The sequence below is a fragment of the Dermacentor andersoni genome, chromosome 10 (genome assembly GCF_023375885.2).
Source record: "Dermacentor andersoni chromosome 10, qqDerAnde1_hic_scaffold, whole genome shotgun sequence".
In the NCBI taxonomy this organism is placed as follows: domain Eukaryota; kingdom Metazoa; phylum Arthropoda; class Arachnida; order Ixodida; family Ixodidae; genus Dermacentor; species Dermacentor andersoni.
In genome coordinates, this window is record NC_092823.1 from 26,128,096 (window position 1) to 26,149,672 (window position 21,577).

At 42.8% G+C, this 21,577-nt stretch overlaps 1 protein-coding gene across 1 annotated transcript in view; it reads left to right on the forward strand.

Moving 5' to 3' along the window:
• LOC126519082 (solute carrier family 26 member 10-like) overlaps positions 1-19,045 on the forward strand; it is an 83,740-nt gene extending 64,695 nt beyond the window's left edge. Inside the window, exons 14-18 of the mRNA XM_055065172.1 lie at positions 1,987-2,053; positions 4,643-4,779; positions 12,364-12,463; positions 13,301-13,355; positions 18,880-19,045. Of these exons, the coding sequence (XP_054921147.1) occupies positions 1,987-2,053; positions 4,643-4,779; positions 12,364-12,463; positions 13,301-13,355; positions 18,880-19,031 (511 nt within the window). The 3' untranslated portion in view covers positions 19,032-19,045. The remainder of the gene's footprint in view (positions 1-1,986; positions 2,054-4,642; positions 4,780-12,363; positions 12,464-13,300; positions 13,356-18,879) is intronic.
• The last annotated feature ends 2,532 nt before the right edge of the window (positions 19,046-21,577 follow it).

A 21,577-nucleotide genomic window follows, 5' to 3' on the forward strand; every position in this document is an offset into this window, starting at 1 on the left:
AAGAAGATGGGTTTCGCAATTGAAATGGAATTATGGTAGTGTTCCAGATCATGGTCGTTTTTTTTAGTCTGCGGTGAAAAGAAATGGATTTCCCAGGATGAAGCCTCTTCCATACTGCATGGAAACGATGCAGGTACCCTAGCACATGTATTGTTCTGATCTCACAGAATGCATCGAGCCCAAAGTAGAGACGTGCGATCTCACAGAATGCATCCAGCCCAAAGTAGAGGCGTACTAGTCCTGCTCCATGCTGTTCACTTTAAGGGCTATATGGTAAACAAATAGCTGCTTGAGCAAAGCAATGGATGAGCAAAGCAAGGAAATCAGGCAATGAAGAAGATACTGTATTTCAAATAGTATAATCGGAGCTGACTGTTCAAATTAGATTTGGCTTAAAACGCGGCAGAAAATCGAGAGTGAGCGTGATAACAATTCCTACCACTGCGTTACCAAACAGATACTTATTATTATCGTCATTGGTATCATAATGATAAACTTAATTTTATCACGACTCACGCCGCTCCTACAACTTTTAATGTATTACTGTCACATAGTGCCTCTCATGCGCGCCTTGATCTTGTCAACGCACGAGACTTCTAAGAGCGACGCCGTAAAATCTTGACCTCTTAAAGGTTTAAAAACATTTATAGGTGGAGAAGTAACTTAAGAAAGATATGGGTACTCTTAAAGCGTGACAGAAAGACACTAATTGGGGTGTGCGCCCTTGATTTCTACCACTGAATGCCGTATAGCTCACGTTAAATCGTATACCTCACGTTAAAACACAAAAAATAGAGCACACGGAACACTGCATGGCCCTCACTAAATGTCTCATCGGGACCGTTTGGGTATAAATAAACACCTAAATATTTGAAGACGATACCATGCGAGCGATAACCCACCCTCGGTGAGCCAGCTCGCGGACCTTGCATATATTTCATCACATGCTATGCACAATGTTCCCTCCACTGGTTACACGGTTGTCTGCATCGTCCTGTGCATGCAGCAGAGTAATGGTTTCATATGGTGTGTCTTAGCTTTATGTTTCGATAACTTCATTTAAAAAATACGTGTCGCACTAAGCACAATTGTAGTTCAGTAGTTCACGGCACATATTACTTTCGAACGCTGTTTATTTCTTGGTTGCAAGCTTGTGACGAAAAAAATACTTTTATAGAGCACCCGTTGTATTATTACAGCGCAAACTATTGTGGGCCTTTGACATGTAGATGCGGTTGTCAATACCTTTGGGGTGCATGAATGCTTAGATGTTAACGTGCTGTGATAGGGGGCTCTCGGGAAAGGGCTCCCTTCTTTTATTCTACGGTACTCACCCCATATTACGGCTGCGGAAGAGGAGGGTGGTAGGTGGTGACTTTTAAAGTCATATCCACTCAAAAGACACTCTGAGGATTACACCAGTTTTGACAGAAGCATTCCCAATGATTGTGAAGAAATGCATGCTGTTAAAGTATTTTCTGTGTCTCAGCGCATAAAAGACACTTCTTTTTAAAAGGGCTGATACATGATCGCATTTGTTTCCCGCAATTTTGACTAAAGAAATCCCGAATATGATGCTAATTTATAAATTCGTTCTAAGTGGATGTGGCGTGTGAAATGCCTGGCTTCAGTGCGTGCATTGTAATATGTGTGCTAGAGTAATTAGTTAAAGATTTGATTAGGGAAATCTTGCTAGTTATTCAGTTATGCTTACTTATTTCGACTGTAGGTAATGCCTCTTTTAGTAATCCAGCTCACTAAGTAATGCGGGTTCCACATGCCATAGGGAATTCTTAAAAATTCTGTCGGGATTAAAATAAGACAGGCGGCATATTTCACTTCACACACTCTTTACGCAAGACTGCAAGCTTGTGCCCAGGAAAATTCACTTATAGAGGACATAATTTGTGAACAGTGTGAACTATTATAGCTTTTTGACTCGTACTTGCGGTTGCGGTTGCCGAAACAGTTTTTCCCCCTCAATAGGCAGAAAGGATCACGCTTGCAACCTCGGAAACCAGATGTCTTCGTCTCTTCAAAACTAACATCAGAGGTAAGATACCACGTGAGTTAATGTGCTGGCTAATTAATTTTCCTAAAATAGAATCACGTTTTCCTTGCCCGCCTGAGCTTGTTCTTATTCTCTTAGTCACTATATTAGGACAATGTCATGCTTTATTTCCTCTCACCTACTTACTGTACTCTTCGCGAACATCTATTCTCTGGCCTCTCTCATGTACTGTGTTAGCGTGTAACAAAAATCCAGGCTTGCTACGCCTTAGCGCATGTTGACTACTACACACAAAATGCTAATCAGGTGCCGTTTTGCAAGTTTTGAGGCTACCAAGAGACTCGCCTAAGTGATCGCAGCTTGTTGACAGGTACCATTCGCTCCTGCAGCATTTACACAGATTACTGTTCTCAAAGCCAGGAACCATATCGAGAATAACCTAAAAGCACGTGCAATGAACACACATATTTTAGTTTAAAGTGTGCGATTCAAATGGTGCAGAAGCGAACGGAGCACGTGGAGCACTCACAGCGCATGAATAGTCACAACAAATGTAGTCGTAATCAGTCAAGCTCTCTGGCATGTGGGCTAGAGCGGCATAATAACGAGGCACAGCGATAGACAAGGAAAAAAATAACAACCAGCGCACGAGAACAGTTTGGAAAAAAACATCAGTTCTAATTAAATGCGCAAGTGGGTTGCTGCGGCGTGGCATTGGTGTCATACAACAACGGCGTAGTGAACTGTCATGGTTCTGTGGACGCCTCGCAAATTTTCATTTTATATCTGTGCTTTGCAGTGGTTGCTTTTCAAGCACAAAAGTGGCATGCAAGAAAAAGCCGACAGTGAATGGTAAACCCTCAACCGCCTTAAATAAATCAAGGATATGTGGCATATGGAAGAGCCAAACAGAAAAAAAAAATACAATGTTAAATTTTGCTCCAAACTGGCGAAATTACAATCGACCACTCGTGACAGTGATAATGGTGAATATCCAGAGGCCGGAAGCTATAAAATTATTGCCGCAGAATGACTATGTCAAGCAAATTGGATTCAACTATTTCCCGGTTTAATTGAGCACAAGGAAAAAAACTTCGCGAGATTTGTTTAACAAAATTCTCAGAATTATCAAGCAAACTAGCCCTCAGGTGAGGAAATTTCAGTGCTATCATGTACTTAACAGTCTGCTACAAGCATGCGAACAAAGTGATAAGTTTAGGAAAGCCTTTACTATACAGTGTGGTGTTATTACGCTCACACGAGTGCACCATACATTGCATTCAAGTACATTCTTTAAGTGACAAATGCAATGAACAGAAGTCGGGGGCGACTTGTTCAAGCAGGCCCCACCGGTGTTAAACAATAAGGATGGATCATCTCGTCGGCTGGATAGGAAACGAAAGCTTTGCGACGTGAGTGGACAATTAACGCCATTATAGGTAACATTTAAACAAAAACAAAGGGCGTCTATGTGTATTACGAACAAATCCTTTCACAAGACATCGGTTGACGTAACGGCGCGGTAGTCATTCGACCATACTACGAGATTTTCACAACGTAAATCCCCAGTACGTCCGTTCGGGCACGAGCCCTTTCCAGAAATTGTGGATACGTTCGCCCCAATATTTGAGGGGCTAGAGTGTTAAGTGGCTCTTTACTCTTCTTAGTAGGTGAATTCGAGCTATAAACGATTTTACTTTCTACTGTTCGAACATGATCCCGCAATATTGAGGGAAACACTCTTAAAAAAATATAATTTATTGTCAACGTCAACGCGAAAAGATAAACCAACTTTAGCAGCAGTCTTGTGGCCGTCATCATTTATAAAATGTACTGAATTCTGGCTATGCAGTGACGTCAGCATATGAAAGTATATCTTGGCCTTAGCAGTCATCGATACGAGAAGAATTACTGTTATTGAGCCTCCTTGCTGTGTTTGGCGAATGAAAGCTCATCAAAAAGAGCTCCATCGAAAACTATCGTGCAACTCCGCTCTTTCGGGGGCATTTTATAGAGCCTTTTCAGGTAGTGCGTATGGTGCCAATCACGTCTATAAATTTTCTGGTCGTGCTGATCGTCATTACGAAACTTCCCTGTGGGATAGCTGCAACTGTGGATGTAGTTTGATGTTGTTGAATAGCACTGTAACACGCAACCGTCATGTTTTTGCATTCTGTCGCCACATAAACGCGGCTACATTGGCTGGTTATCACACCAACGTCCTCATGTTCAGCTAAAGAAAGTCATACCTACCGAACCAATGTGGTAATGCCATCGTTAATGATGGAAAAAGGATGTAGAGTTTCCTTACTGCCTGAAAACAATAACCTTCATATATGGTAGCTGATGATGCATACAGGTGACGCTCCAGACCATGCGTATAAAATGGTACTTTATAACGCTGCACGACGTAATCATAACGCAAGTACTTACAAGAACGAGCCCCTATTAAAGCCATATTAAAACAGAAATAAAAGTAGAGTGCGATATAAGCATCCAACCTATGGCATTATGTCATGTCATTTTTGTGAACTTGATACATTCATATCTGCTAGTTTCGCTTTTGTGAACACCCGGAATACGATCGCGTGATTTTGTTAAATCTTCTTTCTTTCCTGTGCAACGACTTAGGAAAACAGAGTGATAATCTACAGATTCAGCGGTCCTCTTTGCTTTGCTACGCACCACAACATAGTTTCCGATATTCTGAGCTTCTTCAAGCGCAATGAATCCAAGATTGAAGAAGACTCCACGACGCTACAAGCAGTGTAAGTACATAAAAATCAACACTGCCTCATTGCTTGCAGCGCTTACACGGCTCATACCAGCAGTGGACCTTGACCTCTTTTGCGGCGGCCTCAATTATTTTTTTGCATTTTATGGCGATGCACATGAGCAGAACTACGACGTCGCATGCTTAATACCCAATTGTTCTGTATGATTACGTTGTGTGAATTAAAATTAATTACAGTCTCATTTCTAAGACTACGCACGTTAAAACGAAGATACGCTTGCTGTGCCCACCTCATACCTTCAACCACTCCAATGCACGCACAAGCTAAAAACTCAGTTCGTAATTGTAAATGTGACTTTCTTCAGGAACATAATCTGCGGCAAGCCTATTTCCCATAATATCCTGTAAAAAGAATCTCTAAACGAAAGATCACGTTGTGAAGCTGGGAAGCAACGGCCTAAGGATATTGCAGCGTTTATTTTTTTGAAAGCTATTCACACTACGCGCCCGCAAAATGTACTTCATCTATGCTACTTTCCGGGTCTTACACAGCGCATTGAGTAAGAGGGCAGCAGTAGCATCCGGTTGTGCAAAATACTGCAGCAACAAAGACTGCAGCAGTAGACGAAACACAAAGCCAGACAGCACCCAGTGGATTGTACAAATGAACAGACCAGTCTAAAAAATTTGAAGTGAGCTGCACATTTTGTAAGGAAAACAAACAGCAGCTGAGTACCCCCCCCCCCCCCCCCCCCATTGTCAGAATGCTTCTATAAAATTTTCGTGGTTTGAAAACCAAGCGACATCATTGGGTATAGCTTACCGAAATATTGTCACGTTGAAGCTACAGGGAAGACCCAGTCAGTGCCATGATGCTGGTCTCGAATCTAACAGTTTATCATGTTAACTTGCACCATGAGAAAAAGATGTAAGACTCGAAGCACAGCGATGGTGGCCCGAGCACATTTGTCAGTCCTGATATAACACTCAGGAGTGTCGGCTGTTTATCCATGACTCATCTTGCTTTCTAGAGCAATTGCTGGAACTCGGGCACTTTGCAAAATGTACACCACTATCACATCGCGCACGCACTTTCATTAGACACGAATTTTTCTCCATACAATTGGTGACAACGCTCGAGAAAGTTCTGTTACATGTAGGTGCACCTTGCGTCGACCGATAACTTTGTAGCAGTACTATATTGGTAGGATGGTGAAAAACTGGCAGTGAAAAGGATGAGCAGTGTAGACATGTCAACGTGAAAAGCACTAAGCACGGTAAATAGGTCACACTCGTCTTCACGTGGGTGCCGACAGTTGCGTAAGAAGCCAAAGTCATTCGACAGCTTTAGAATAACGTCTCTCGCTTTACGTGCGTTAAACGCAAGCACACTTGTGGGACGTTACAATGAGCGTACTTTTGAAGCGTACAGTTTAACGTACAGAAAACGCAAGCGTAAGCAAGACGTTAGAAGACAGGACGCCATCTGGTGTCTTGTGGCAAACATGATCAAGATGATCCATTAGCGACCATCTTGTCACTTCTGTGCCAACCTCGTTAGGCCTACGGAGGCCGTAATCGCCGAACAATTTATAAAATTTTGCATCCTATGCACTAATAAATGAAGCTTCAGGCAAGTTTCAAGGACGCGAAGCATCATTTTAACCGTTACTGGATATCGACGCTAGCGAGTGTGTAGCCATCACAAGAATTCTGGCTTAAGCGGCAGCCATGGGCGCCGCCATGTTAGAGAGCGCTATCTTCAGTGTGCCTAAACACTACGTACTTACACCTGACAAATAACCTGCGTTACCATAGCCGTACTTAAGCCGCAGAAACCAACTAACGTATGGAGAATGTGCACTGAAGGCAACGCTATTTCTTTAGTACGTAATGTCTTTAAGCGTGATTTGAAACACTATTCTTCCACTCTATATTGTGAATGTGATGCGGTAAGCAAACGGAGGGAGCTTAAGGCTAGAATTCATGTGGTGACGAGCTATACTAGCATGTTTGAAACAGATAGCATGACATAGTGCAGCACATATTGAATGGTTGCGGGTAGAAGTCATGTTTTATCAGAGTAGCGCTAGCTTGACGATCGTAATTTTGAGCATCAAACCAATCTTTCGTGTTCAAAATTGCTCCTACCGTACTCTTAAGTATTGATTATGCCGAGACCATGCCTTTGATACGTATGCCAGTTTAGTGTGTGTTCTGGTGGGTCGTATGATACTTGCATAATAGTTAGGCGAACTGCATCAGTTCGCATGCACACCACAACAAAAATTGCGTTCTAGGTGAACGCCTGAGTGCTTATGAACAAAGTCAATGTGTCTTTGCTGAACGGCTAAGTACTCATTTAGGCAGCCCTTATGCACTTTAGTGTGGTTTAGATTGTAAGATAAAATACAAGTTATTAGGCTTAGGAATGCAGTACATTACATTACAGTATGATGTCCAGAGCATTTTGCTACCCGATGTATCAACAATGAATCAAGTCTGGCTAACTTTGATGCGCAGTGTGATTGTGAATAATATGGTGTGCAGGGTAGATAAGGCAATCCTGCCCGACTGGCTAATTCTGCAATGTTATGTTAGCCAACTATTTCATTTATTACGCAGCGAAGAGTAACCGGCTGGAGACTCTTGTCTGCAGCACACCTTACCTCCTACCTAACGGATAGGATGTAATGTTGCTCACGACAGAAATCTGCAGGTGGAAAGATAGGAAATCGCGAAGTCATGGCAGGTTTATGGAATCAAGGTGGAGGATGGTTAATTTGGCCACAAAGCAAGACGACCAGACGTTTTACAGAAAGCTAGATAATTACGTTGGTTTGGTAAACCCCTTATCAAGCCACCCTATTAGGAGAACGATAGGTTTAACTAGAAAGCAAATCGTATCAGTGACGCTAAGACGTGCATGACTAATTTACAGCAAATGCAGGTTAGGAAAATTAGGTTATTATTTTTAAATGAATTATCATTGCCATATTTAAACAGAAGTAATTCTTTTGCATTTGTCCCGTCGGCTGGAATGCGCCCGAATGCTAAAGATTTCCAGGAAATACGAAAGAAGATGACAACCATTCCGCTCTGTGAAGATGGAATGGCAGCAAAAGCTGACGACAGTCACAGCTCTCAAACGGAAAGCAAAGTGCTTTCGCTGCCGTTACATCTTCACAGACTGGAATGATTGTCATATTTTGCGTTGCGAGTGTGGCGTCGTTACTCGTTTGTAGGTGCCGGAGCTCGTGATTGTCGTTTTCGCTCAGCATCGCGGGAACGTTCTTCGTCGGTGGTAGTTTCGCGCCGGCACCGTTTACATTCTCGTTGCTATTCGGCACTCCTCATGCGCATATTCTTCTTCAGGTGTACGAACTACGCGTATTCACCCCATCGATAACGCAACTATTTTGAGCACCGATACATCTGCTGCTTATATACCGTGGTAACCTTGACGTCACACTATTGTTCACGGTGAGCGTTTTAACATGTTTCACATTTGGACATCTGCGCCATCGCACTGCATCCGTATGGGCTTCCTAGAAATCGCTTAGTCCGTTTTGCTGCCGGAAGCCGAAAAAACTACGGAAGGTTAGTCATATACAGCTTTCGCTCTAAAAGAAAGAAACTAAACGTTTTATAATAAGCCCTAAACAGACTGTCCAGTTCATGATCCAGCGGCAAGTTGGAATGAAAGTTGGCCGTCAAAATAATCAAGAAGGAAAAAAATTTTCAATGCACTCGGACACTCCTCAACAGCACGCTGTTTTCCTATCCCGAAGCAGCATGGCATGTTTTAAGGTTTTCTTAGAATGCTTTCTGTTTCTGGGATCATTATGCTGGAGAACTAGCCAGTATTGCATTAAACTAGCGTTATATTTGTTCTGTACTCGACGAAACGCGGAACAGTAGACCTACTATGTTCGTGATAGCGCAATGTATGAGTAATCAGGTATAGTGTTGAATATATTCTCGCTATTCAGAGAGTTTTAAATCATCTATGGAACAATGTGTATTTTTTTATGTTTGCAGTATTGACAATTACGGCGTTTTTCGCTTCTTTGTTTCTTATCAGCTGTGCTATTTTCTTCGTAAGAGGACCCAGATATTATCTAAAATTACACTATGAAAGAAAGGGCGAATGGTACTGACGGAATTAACTGTTTCAACAAAAGCTTACCAACTATCTCAGACATTTAAGATCTTTATAGGCGCTATATAAATGCTTTATTGTAATCATCCAAGAGGAACTTTTTACCTCGTCCTTTTTTCTGTCTTTCGACTTGCCATCAATCAAATCCGTTCATTCTGCCTGTTTTTTTATATCGAGAGAACTGCCTCCAGTCTGCGCTACATTTCGTGAAGCGAATTCAGCGCTGTCAGTGATATATTGTGCCCCCAAACGGCAACCCTACTGTCTCTATCCCCAAAATGTGGCAGAATTACAGAATTTTGCCGCGAGAACAGGCCATCGTTTAACGTCTCAGTGGATTTTATGGCACTGTGGCTTATATAGAATGAAATCGTCTACGAAGAGGGATAAATGGCTGAGGAGTACCTCAGGTTGGGCCAGTTGGTGCGACATTCTACCAATTTAAACAGCGCAAATAAACGCGAACGTAAGAAACCCATATACAGAGAACCAGTGCTATATTACCAAGTGAAATTTCATTCGAAGGACCATGTACCCGCCGTGGTTGCTCAGTGGCTATGGTGTTAGGCTGCTGAGCACGAGGTCGCGGGATCGAATCCCGGCCGCGGCAGCCGCATTTCAATGGGGGCGAAATGCGAAAACACCCGTGTACTTAGATTTAGGTGCACGTTAAAGAACCCCAGGTGGTCAAAATTTCCGGAGTCCTCCACTACGGTTTGCCTCATAATCAGAAAGTGGTTTTGGCACGTAAAACCCAATAATTAAAAAAAGAAGGACCATGTGTTTAAGATCTCGTCCTCTCGCAATCACCATGATATTCTTAATCCTGCAGGTAAAAACACGCACTTTCGTGAGCATAAGAAATCATCGCGTCATAAGCTACAAAGTTTAGCTATCAACATCGCAAGCAACGGCATCAGCTTCTGGCTTTGGTCCGGACTATCGCGGATCGGGCCGCAGGTGATGAAGGAGGACGACCTGTTGGTGAATGTGTTTCTTCACTCACACTCACCGTAAACAGGAAACCTCCCAACGGCTTTGGACGTCCTAAGGAAAACAGTTGAAAAAGCAGATACATGTGCGTTGGTAATCTTTTTCACGGCGAAAACCAACAAACCTGTCTGCCCTTTTCGAACTATTGTTTCAGAACGACGCGCGTGGCGCAACATTGTAAGTGTTTTTCTACAGCTCCACCTTGTATCTTAACTCCGGTATGATCCCTTCCGTGTTGGCAGTTCATAGGCGGCGGCAGATCCCCTGGAGGACATGGCAGAAAAGTCTGGCCTTACGGCCTTGTTCACTGGCATAGAAGAACTTGCTTACTCAGCGCCTCACCCGCAACATTTTCGTGCTCTTAGAAGCAAGATCGAGAAGTCGGAAGTAGTAGATTGCAAAATGGGTCCGACATCAGCAGTGAAAATTTCATAATTTTGTTGGAACTTTACCTTCGGTTCGCTGTTATCTGTGTTGAAGGCAAACATTGCGTGAAAGAAGTTGGCATTTGTATTGATTGGCCTGTCACCCCTGTTTTGTGTGATAACTTATCGTCATGTGTAGATCAGTGCGTCCACCCTTGTCTGAAAGATTCTCGAGTGGTCCAATATGTTATACATGCTGACGATTTCCTAGTTTAGGATAACTATGTTCTTAATTCTGACCTTCACAGTACTATTGATTGTGTGATAAGTACGTTTAAGAAGTATGGTATTGAACTGAGGTTTACGTTTGAGAAGCCTGCCGACAACTCTATCCAGTTTTTACATTTACGCCTGCGTTTCAAAAACGACAGCGTTTGCTTGATGTACAACCTGAGATCCATGAAAGGCCTCGTAACATTCGACAGTACCCACTGAAAGAATACCCAAAGAAGGATTGCCATGACTTTCTCAACGACTCGTTACTGATTCGCATCTAGTGCAACTGAGCTTCTCATCTCTGGTAGACCATTTGATGAGCTCCGGCTACTTACCTTTAATGGTGATATCTGTGACCGAGAAGCCTGTCCAGGAACGAAAACAGCCAAGGTTTGAAAAGAGTACAATTGACAGGAAGCGAGTGCACGGAATTCCCTGCTTTCGCACAATTCTTCACATCATCAAAAAATAGCCTGAATGTTAATGTTAACGTAGTATTTTCTAATCCAATGAAGCTGTCTAAGGTTTGTTCCATAAGCCAGAGAAAAACCAACACGCGCAGTAAAAACACAAAACAATGTTATCGATTGTAAAGCAAGCATTGTATATGAAACTCCGCTCAGTTGTAAACTGAAGTACACCGGCCATAAAGGCTGGTGTTTTATTGACTGAGCACGCGGGCGAATGTTAAGTGTAAGCAACAAATCTGGCCACTTGGGCCATTGATCTAAGGTGTGGGTACGCACCTGAGTTTTGGAGAAGTAGGTTCTTGAATACCGGAAAAGACGGATTGCAAAGGATATTTTTCATCAACAAAGCTGGAGGCACATGTGTAAGCCATCGATGCTTCTCTCGAAAGAGGAGCTCAGTTTTATTGAGTACCACCTTTGAGTCGGTGTTCTTTATGATTCCATTATCACTTGCGCAATTCAACAAAACGCGGTTTTCGCTCTCTGTTTGACAGAGCACCTTCTTCTTTGTGTCCACCCTTCCGAGTGTGGCAAAGACAAATTTTATCACCTTTTGTTTTCTTCTTTGTTTTTTTCGTCACCCTTAAAGTTTGCCGCTGCAGAGCTAGTTGCACGCTGAGCGTTCATTCCCATGCTCGGCCTTGCAGCTGGTCTGCGTTTTTATCCCACTGAGCCCTTCGTGTTTGTTGTGTTCGCTCGTTATAGATTATGAAACCGTACGAAATTGTGATCTAGTGCCTGCTTCCTGCTAGTGATAAGGCATTGATTGTTTTGGCATATTCGCTCTGAACTGTGCCACGGGGCAATTTCTTGTGCTCAAGAGCATGCGTACTGTTACCGCCAAGATAAAGATTGTAATGACGATGACGATTGGACGACACTTAAAGATGTCGAATTTCGAATATCATTTAAGCTTGTAGTACAGCGCTGCTCCTGTTTTTGTGTTTCTTGTATCCTCGTTTATTAGCGCTGGGGAAACTTACAGTAGGGAAAATATAGTACACGATAATTTCATGCATGGGTCCATCTAATTTTTTGAACACCAGAACACCATTGCTACAACGTCTGTCCAAGTTCACCAATCGACCTTTTCCTTAAGAGCGTCTATTAGGACCGTGGTCAGATTCTTGTCGTCGGTGTGATGTTCTAAATACTCTTATCAAATTCTTTGAGACTTGGAACTGTCTTTGCTTTTAATGCTCGCTCGCCACCATTTACATCCGCATGATCAACAAGTCTCTCACTCTTCCATTTACCTTCCCCAGTGCTAATTAGCAGGTCAGAAACTCGATTCTGGCGTACCTCTCAAGTTTTCTATCAAAATAAATGTTTGTTTCTCTGTATTATTTCAGCGAAGAAGCCACCGGGGAAGCTGCAACGACCCGTGCTATTGTGATGGATTGCTCAGCTATCAGTTTCATCGACTCGAGTGGACTTCGCGCTCTTGGTCTTGTAAGAACTATACTTCCTGTCTGTTTTGGGACAACATACTACACGCATGTAAAGAACATTGGCTGACAAGTATTTCGGCATATAGATAGCGGTTGGTAGTCTTCGGGTAACCTTGATTATGTACTTCGAAAATTTCGACAGACGTACACGTTGCGAGGTAACCCGGTTAGTCACTAAAGTAAATCGTAATTGGATGGTTACCTAGTTTTCAACAAAAAAAAAAAAAAAACGACCGGGCAATGTGTTGATCAGGCTGTAGAAGGTTTTCACGGAATGTCACGTGGGACAATTGTTGGGGACTTGGGCACATCTCATAACGGGTGCTCAGCATGCGCAATGCGGAGATGAATGTTCTGTGCCCACTTGCGACAAATGATCTGTTTGTTCACTTTCATTTTGGTGTACCTTAATACTTGAACGTTTCGATTAAACATCTTTATTGGGATGAATTGTCGTCCGTTTCATATAATTAGGCGATATGTGGAACTTGATATGTCGTCCTGTTCTGTGAGACTAGCGTGGTAAGTGTCAAAATATATAGCTTGTGCGCGCTCAAGAAGTAACGTCATTCATTGCTCTTTGTTCATTCTAGTTATCGCTTGTTGTTCAACAGGGAAGCTTCAGTAATGTCGTTCCCTAATCAGGTGGCCATGGGGGAACTCCAGCCATCTTTTACCCATGAGACGTAACAGACCTACAACACTGTTTAGATATATACCTTCTCTCGTGCGATATCTTCGGCCCTAAATTATTCGTTCTCTCTTAAACTAAATAAGAGAATCTAGATGTCACTAGTACACAAATGATTATTGACGCACCTTCCTTATTTCTTTCAAGGTTGTGGACATGTGCCGCGAAAACAAGTGTGCCCTTTATCTGGCTTGTTTACAAGGTAGGTGTCCAAGTAGCTGGGTCTTGCAAGGTGGGTGTTCTAGAACTTCCATTACACAGATGGTAACAAGTATCACTAACATTTTCACCATATCCGCCCAGTTGGCGTTCAGCAGCACAAAAGTGCTACCTTCTCATGCTTTTTTGAATGCCAGCGAGCATAGAGCTCATGTTGCTAAAGCGTATTTAGTAAGACGGCAAGAGCTCTGCAGAAGTATTAATTATCTAATGCGTATACTTGTAAAATTGATATGAACATAGAAAAACATCATTCATAAACGATTATTGTGGGGATAGGCCTGTTAGTGAGCAGTTTCTACCCGCCGGAGGGATTCAGTTTTTTAACACCTCTCCTGTTTATATGTGTTGGATTCGCTGTTCGATCACCTGCCGCCTTGAATGAAATACAGCGTATGCATGATGCTTTTAGGCTGTTATCGCGGCATTCAACTTTCGTTGAAAGTAAAAGTAAAGAACCTGAAGTCTTCATCTTTTATTCCTAATCCTTTGATGTCTGGATAACCCCTGTAACTACTTTGAGGCTTGAAGCCCCGTTTGCTTACATCCGCGAATCGGTGTGGTTCTTGGAACCTGCTTTTGGACATGAAAACCTTATTTCTGGTTGACCAATATAGCCATTTTATCGGCTTACGGTGGAGAAGAAAGTGAAATACACAACGATGATTTTGAGAATGTAAAGCCTGTAAAGCCTGTCCTTGTAGGCCATGCTTTGAACAAGTATTGATTCTTGGCAAAAGTAGGGACCAAACTGCAAGGGAGTTGTTGGAAGCGTTTTATAAGAAAGGGTCTGATTGTGTCAGCGATACATCTATCGTATTATATTCCGCAGAGATGTGCTTCATCCAAAGTATGTTATCATGACCATGTTCCGTCCCACCTTGGCTCCCTGCGCATGAGCGGAAGTTGTACTATCTTCTATACGTTTGTTCAGGCTGTCATTAAACAGTTGGTAGTTTGGCGCTTCACTGTCTCCCTTTCTTCTGTCCCTTTTCAAGAAATGTATTTTGCGCCACAAAGTATACCTAGGAAATCCAAGCACCAACTTGCCCACCGACACACCGACACCATTACCGGAAATGGAAAACGTTGCCGTGAGCAAGGAAGGAGTGGAGGCTTTGTTGTTTAACCTAAACCTGCATTCAGCTCATGGACCCGATGGAATTTCTAATCATGTTTTGAAACAATGTTCGAGACAGATAGCGCCTTTCTTAGTAATATTATTCAACAAGTCCCTAGATAATCAAAAACTGCCCGAAGATTGGAAGACAGCCAACGTGACTCCGATATTTAAAGAAGGTGATCGTACACACGTAGGCAATTACAGGCCGATATCTTTAACTTCCGTTTGCTGTAAGACTCTCGAACATGTCCTGTACTCTAATCTGATGAAACATTTTCAAACAAATAACTTTTTCACTTCGGCTCAGCATGGGTTCCACTCTGGTTTTTCGTGCGTAACACAACTAGCCGAATTCACTCATGACATTGCACTCGGCCTGGACCACGGTGAACAGATAGATGCACTCTTTCTTGATCTGCGGAAAGCATTTGATGTCGTCCCGCACAATCTACTTTGCTTAAAATTATCATTCCTAGGCCTTCCTGAACATATTTTTGGCTGGATAAAGGATTATTTACACATGCGCAAACAGCAAGTTGTTCTTAATGCGGTAAACTCGGCTCCAATGCACGTGCTATCGGGAGTGCCTCAAGGCTCTGTGCTTGGGCCTCTTTTGTTCCTAGTTTATATTAATGATTTAGTAGTAGGCCTTAATTCAACAGTTAGACTGTATGCCGACGACTGCGTCATGTATCGTGCAGTGAAATGTTATGCCGATATGTCTGTCTTACTGGACGACCTTGAAAAAGTTTCTATTTGGTGCAAGCGGTGGCAGATGACTCTGAATACTGGTAAATGCTACCATGTGCAGTTTACAAAGAAAAAGAAAAAATTCCCCAGTTCCTATTGCCTAAATAATATTGCACTCAGTACCGCTAAGGATGTTCAGTACCTCGGAGTTACGTTTTCTGAAACGCTTGACTGGACTAATCATGTTAACTCAATTAGCGCGAAAGCTTACCGTCTTCTTCACTTTTTCCGACGAAATTTTAAGCATTCTCCTTCATCACTGAAGGCAACCCTGTATTTAACAAATATCAGGCCTATTCTAGAATATGCATGCGTTATCTGGGATCCATACACTAAAAACCTCACAGAAAAAATAGAACGCGTCCAAAAGCAAGCAGCACGCTTCGTAACAGGAAATTATAATTTTACTACCAGAGGATCCAGAATAAGGGAAGGGTTGGGTTGGAAAACTCTTTCTTCACGCAGGAAAATCCTAAGATTGAAATTCCTTTACAATATATATAAAAGTAAAACTGGTATCGACAAAACACTGTTCATCAAGTAGCCGCATTACGTTTCATCTAGGAGAGACCACGCTAATAAAATTAGAGCTTATCAGTGCCGTACCAATGTGTTTAAGTATTCATTTTTTCCTAACACGATTAGCGATTGGAATGAGCTCCCTAATGAAGTGATGGCAGCTTCTAGTTTTGAAAATGCTATTGAGAGTCATATTCTTTGATTGTTCTGTTATTCATCTCTGCACATACGCTACTTTTTTTTCTGTTTTGTTAGTTAGTTACTTTGTCACTCACTTTGTTTTGTACTTTGTTAGTTTCTATTCCGCTTTTGCGAATTTCAGTGCTTAAACTATGTTCTATTTACTGATGTATTCTTTTGATGTTGCTGAATATGTTTCCATTGTGACCACCTGTATTTTAACCCCCCTACGATAATGCCGTACAGGCGATGTAGGTATACCGAATAAATAAATAAATAAATAAATAAAAATAAATAAGTCCTTTTGGTAGCAATGGGAATAATGGTAATTTTGCGAGCACGCTTCAGCTGGTCGTATTGCCGCTTCTTCCCTTTTCCGCTCCTCGCATTCACGCTGATCCTCGGGAGTCCTAATTATGCGTTGCCTTGTGTTGGGACCCAGGGTAGCGTATTGCGTCGTTCTCGTACAGTTGTTGCGAATCGGTGTCCGAGCGGCGGCTACGGTTCCGTGGCTGGCGACGTGCCAGGTGCCGGGCGATCGAGAGGTCCGGGGCGAAGCCCAAGAGATACGAAAATTGGTTTATTAAAAATTTACATGATGAGAGTTTCCATTTACTAGCATGAGTTTGAGTATTAGCAGGAGCACGAGTAGGAGCCCACGTACCAGTCCGAGCACCCGTACGACTAGGAGCGCCAGTACGAGCCGCAGCACATTTCCACAGCACTCAAGCTCCACTTTTTACGCACTTCTTTTTCCCCTTTCTATAGTCAGGGAAATTCATAGTCCTTCTCGGGCAGTCAAGATAGTCGAACCGTTCGCAAAATCCCGCCAATGACATCGTCCCGCCGGGCTCCGCGCACAATGTTGCATGTTCACCCCCACTGACGAGGCAAGACCTGGCAAGCTGGAAAATTGAGGTTGAAGTCGTTCCCACGGAAGTCCTCGCCGATGGCCCCATTGATAAATTAGGACTGTCCATTTGTGAGGGTCCGGCTCCAGTAGAGTGGTATTCACAGTGATTTTTGTGGCCACGAGGGACGGCGGCTGTGATCGCCTCGACGTGAGCGCCTTTGTTGGCGTATCACCGTCTATGTCGGGTCCCGTCTCTTCAAGGTGGGCGCTCGCCAGCTTTGGTTACGCTGATTTAGTAGCGCGCTTCCTGGTCTTAAGAAAAAGACAGTACCTTTCATAGCTGCACAAGCTTGCTGGTGAAGCATTAATCGTCGAGAAGGGATGCCGGATAAACTGTTGTAAACGTCAATCGTAACACGGCCCATAAAGGTGCTGCAACAATTAACAATGAAATCTGTTGCTAGGCTCGTTCTTTTCTATACAAAAGGATTGTAATATCACTACCCGCTTCGCACGCTGCCGTCACGGCGACAGCTTGCGCAACAGTAATACTTACGAGCAAACATTTGTGGAGGGCGCTACGTGCTTAGCATTGTTGTCAGGGGCGCCTTATCATCAAATGTGATTCGTGGGCTTCTTTTGTGCTTGTTCTTTATAGAAACGAGTGCTGTTCAGTATGTTTTATGCACGATTCTATAGAATATATGCGCTTGTCGTTTCCCTCTGGTAAGTGCTTGAAGCCTGCTTCACATCCGCCGCGGGTGGGCCTGGTGTTGCACTATCTCCGGGACCGGCCCACCTTTTTGCCCACAGATATGGGCACGAAGAATCTCGACTAACGAGAGGCTACCAGCGTCTCTGTAAAATGTAACTTAAGTTCGTTATGGCACAAGCTTCTTTAACTTTTATGTATCTAATGAAAAACACATTACCAACTAACGCAGTAAGGTACTTTCATAATAGGTGCTATGGGCTGGGCTGACGCAAAAAATATAGATATTTGTAAAAGACGAAGCCAATAGTTAATTAGCCTAACAAGCAAGCAAAAGGGTGTGAACGGTTGCCTCTAAAAGTATCGCAATAGTAGTCACCTGAAAAGTACAATTGTATGATGGACAATAAGTTTGCAGATGCACTGCTGCCCTTCCTCAACGACATTGAGTCGGGAAGATCTTATTTTCCTTTTTTTATTCCCCAATTGCCTTGCGGGAACTCCTTTAAAAAAATTAAGTATAGGAAAAGAAGTCGCAGGGAATCAGAATCACGAGGAAAAGTTTCCAGCCAAATACAACCAGGTTGGAATGCATGCGGCATGCAACGGTAATTAAGTCTAAACTCGCCAGTTCCGCTCCCTTCATAGAAAGAAAAATATTTGTGCATTAATCCAGCACTAACCTATGGGACTCAAAGAAGCTTCAGAAGACGCTAGGAACCACGCAACAAATAATGACAAGAAAAAGTAATGATGGACACACTGCTGATAGTGAAGTCGTATTATTATCTTATAAATGGGCATGCGTTAACGCAAGGCGTTGTTGGTAAGACATCCCTAAGATTATTTTAAGCCCATTTACGACGAGGACAAGCGTAGGTGCGTCCATTCGCTTGTCTTCGTTGTCAATGAACTTAAAATAATCTTAGGTATGTCCAAGAGGAGTATGATTGGTTTTATAATGATTACCTGTCCTATAAAATTTGCAGTATTTATTATCTTTTTACCGTGTTCTCAGAAAGGTTATTGTATATTCTGCAACCCTACTATAAGCCCATTCGTGGCCTATTCATCTGGAGTGGTTGCGCCAAGTCAATGAAGAAGGCACTAACAAATAATACGTGAAGCCGATGACCGATGGTACATTAGAGCAATGGGATGGTTTGCAAGGCAAGGAATAAGCTGTCATGGAGTGTTAAAGGTTAGATTGTGCATTAGAATATCGAAATAGCAGGTGTTTGACGTCGAGGCGGTCGACGTAAGGCGTAATTATTAGGAAACGAGGTAGCTGGGAACGGTAACTGATCTATAGGAACAGCACCGCCTGCTCATAATGATGACTATACTGCTGATGTTCTTTCTCTTTGCAGATACTCCACTAAAAGTCATAAAAACTCAAGAATCGATGCTGCAGAACGTTGGCATTCAGCATATCACCCCTACGGTTCAAGACGCAGTCGCACTAGCGAACTGTCAGCTACCTGCACGAATTTACAGCACTCAGCTACAGACGTATCTTTGACAGAAAATAAAGTTTATATGGATGAAAGCCTCGATAAGCTCATTCATTATCAAATAGGATCATAGAATTTCTTGTCCATGTGACATCACTCAGTGAATGCGATTTGTGGCTGGCAGTGGGGTCCCTGAGAGGAAATATGCACCGGACGCGATAAGAAACTCTGAAATGTTCCAAAACCTGTAACTTGACACTTCGGATTCACTTGATACCACCTTTACTTAAATATGGGAACATTCACTTTCAGGAACCTGATATGGAAGATGCTTGAGCAAGAACTAGCGAGTGGTATCTCTTGGTGGCTAGGAAGTGAGAAGTATCATTCAGCGGAAATTGCATATGCAGCATACCTGCCAGCACAATGACCCACTGCAGTGGTGGATTTGCTGGAGTGTTTCATGGCGTAGATCGTGTACTTTGATTAAACTTGCCAAGGCTGAAGACTGGGCGTGTTGGTATAGCATATTAGAGGTTGGATCGCGCAACATTTTTACGAGACACACAGAAGAGACACACACCACAGAGCGCTACTTGCAACTATCGTTTTATTCCCTTGTCAGTGGAATAAATACAGGAAGATACTCAGGGGGGAGGGCGGTAGGGACCAAAAATTAAACAAGAAACAAAAATAGTTTTGACGAACATTGCCATCTACCAATGCCAAGCCGGCTTTGTCACGTGATCGTTTTTGATGCACTCTACATCACACAAAAAAGACCAGGATACGAAATTTAAGATTAGCTCTTGAGGTTAACCCAGGTGCCACACAGAAACGAGGCTGTAAAACACAACACAGAAAGAAGTTCGTCGACTGCACTGAGGGAGTGGTATATTCCATTCCACTTCAGTGCGGCAGAAAGTACATCGGACAGACTGGACGATGTTTAAACGAAAGATTAAAGGAACATGATTATAACGTTTCAAAGACAGTCACCGGACACCTTGGGATACATTGTAGAGATTGCGGATGTCGGCCACTCTTTCAGAGTTGTAAGATTGTGAGCAAAGATGTCAGCCAAATCACAAGGGAGATAATCGAAGCCGCTGAGATTGCGCGTTTGGGAAGTATGTGCGTGAGCACGCCTTCAGTATCCCTTAGTGCAAAGGAATTAGATTTCCTCAAGAGCTAATCTTAAATTTCGTATCCTGGTCTTTTTTGTGTGATGTAGAGTGCATCAAAAACGATCACGTGACAAAGCCGGCTTGGCATTGGTAGATGGCAATGTTCGTCAAAACTATTTTTGTTTCTTGTTTAATTTTTGGTCCCTACCGCCCTCCCCCCTGAGTATCTTCCTGTATTTATTCCACTGACAAGGGAATAAAACGATAGTTGCAAGTAGCGCTCTGTGGTGTGTGTCTCTTCTGTGTGTCTCGTAAAAATGTTGCGCGATCCAACCTCTAGTACTTTGATTAACGTATGTATTTCGTACTTGACTTACGCACCCCCATCGACATCTCTATGAGGACGCGATGCTAGAAAGCTCCTGTACTTATATTTAGGAGCGCGTTAAAGAACCGTAGGTGCTCAAATTTTATTCGCAGTCTACTTCTACAGAATGCCTAATAATCAGATTCTGCTTTCGATGTGCACATCCCGAGATGCTATGAAATTTTTTTTGCACACTGAAAACATGATGTCTGACGTCGCCCTCTGCGCTCTACGTTTTCGAAGCAGCGACCTCCTAACTACTCTAATTGCAAGTACCAAAGCTTACCGCATTATAAACCGTCGAAACTTCATTTTGCCATGCTGAAAACGTCATTCGCATAGCAAAGTTGTTTTCCGAAATTTTAAAAGTTGAGATTCTCAACATTCCCGGTTTGTGCCAAGTGATCACCAACATGATCCCTTACCTGGATCAGAAGGCTCCCAGTGGGATCAGCCGTAGCTCCCTTTCTTTTGAACCTGCAATTATTCTTCACGCACGACCTATAGAACTCATCTCTCATACTAGTGCCCTCCTGTGGCAGAGACGTGACTACCTGCTCTACAATGACTTCAAGACTAGGCAACGCACCGTGCAAGCAACAGAACTTGCACTCTCTTGACGCTTAAGATGTTGGTACTGGTGAGTAAACTGCTGCTACCAGAAGTCAACATCCCACCAACGTAGCCAATAAGTCTGATGGGGAAGATGTCTCAAACTATATTCAAGCTGAAAACTTGTGAACCTGTGAGTAAATTTCAGCGGCAACGAATACGGCTATACCTGTCGGAATTCTTACTCAGCCGATCTCATTGATACGCTCTATAAAGTGCAGAATAGGGCAGTCAAATTTTTCCTTGGTAAACATAATAGTAAACTAAACATGACAGAAAAAAAAGAAATTATCGTGGAAAATAAAAAAAACGTCGACAAAGTAATCAGCTTACATTGTTTCACAATGTTTACTATTCTAAACCTGTAACTGCCAAAAAACACGTTATTAACCATAGTATATTTGGTATAGGCGTACGTATCACTGAAAGTCTTTTCGCTTCTTTTCGGAGCTGACTTCTTTCGGTACTCCTTCACGAACGATCCGTAAGAGAATGGATCATAATTTCG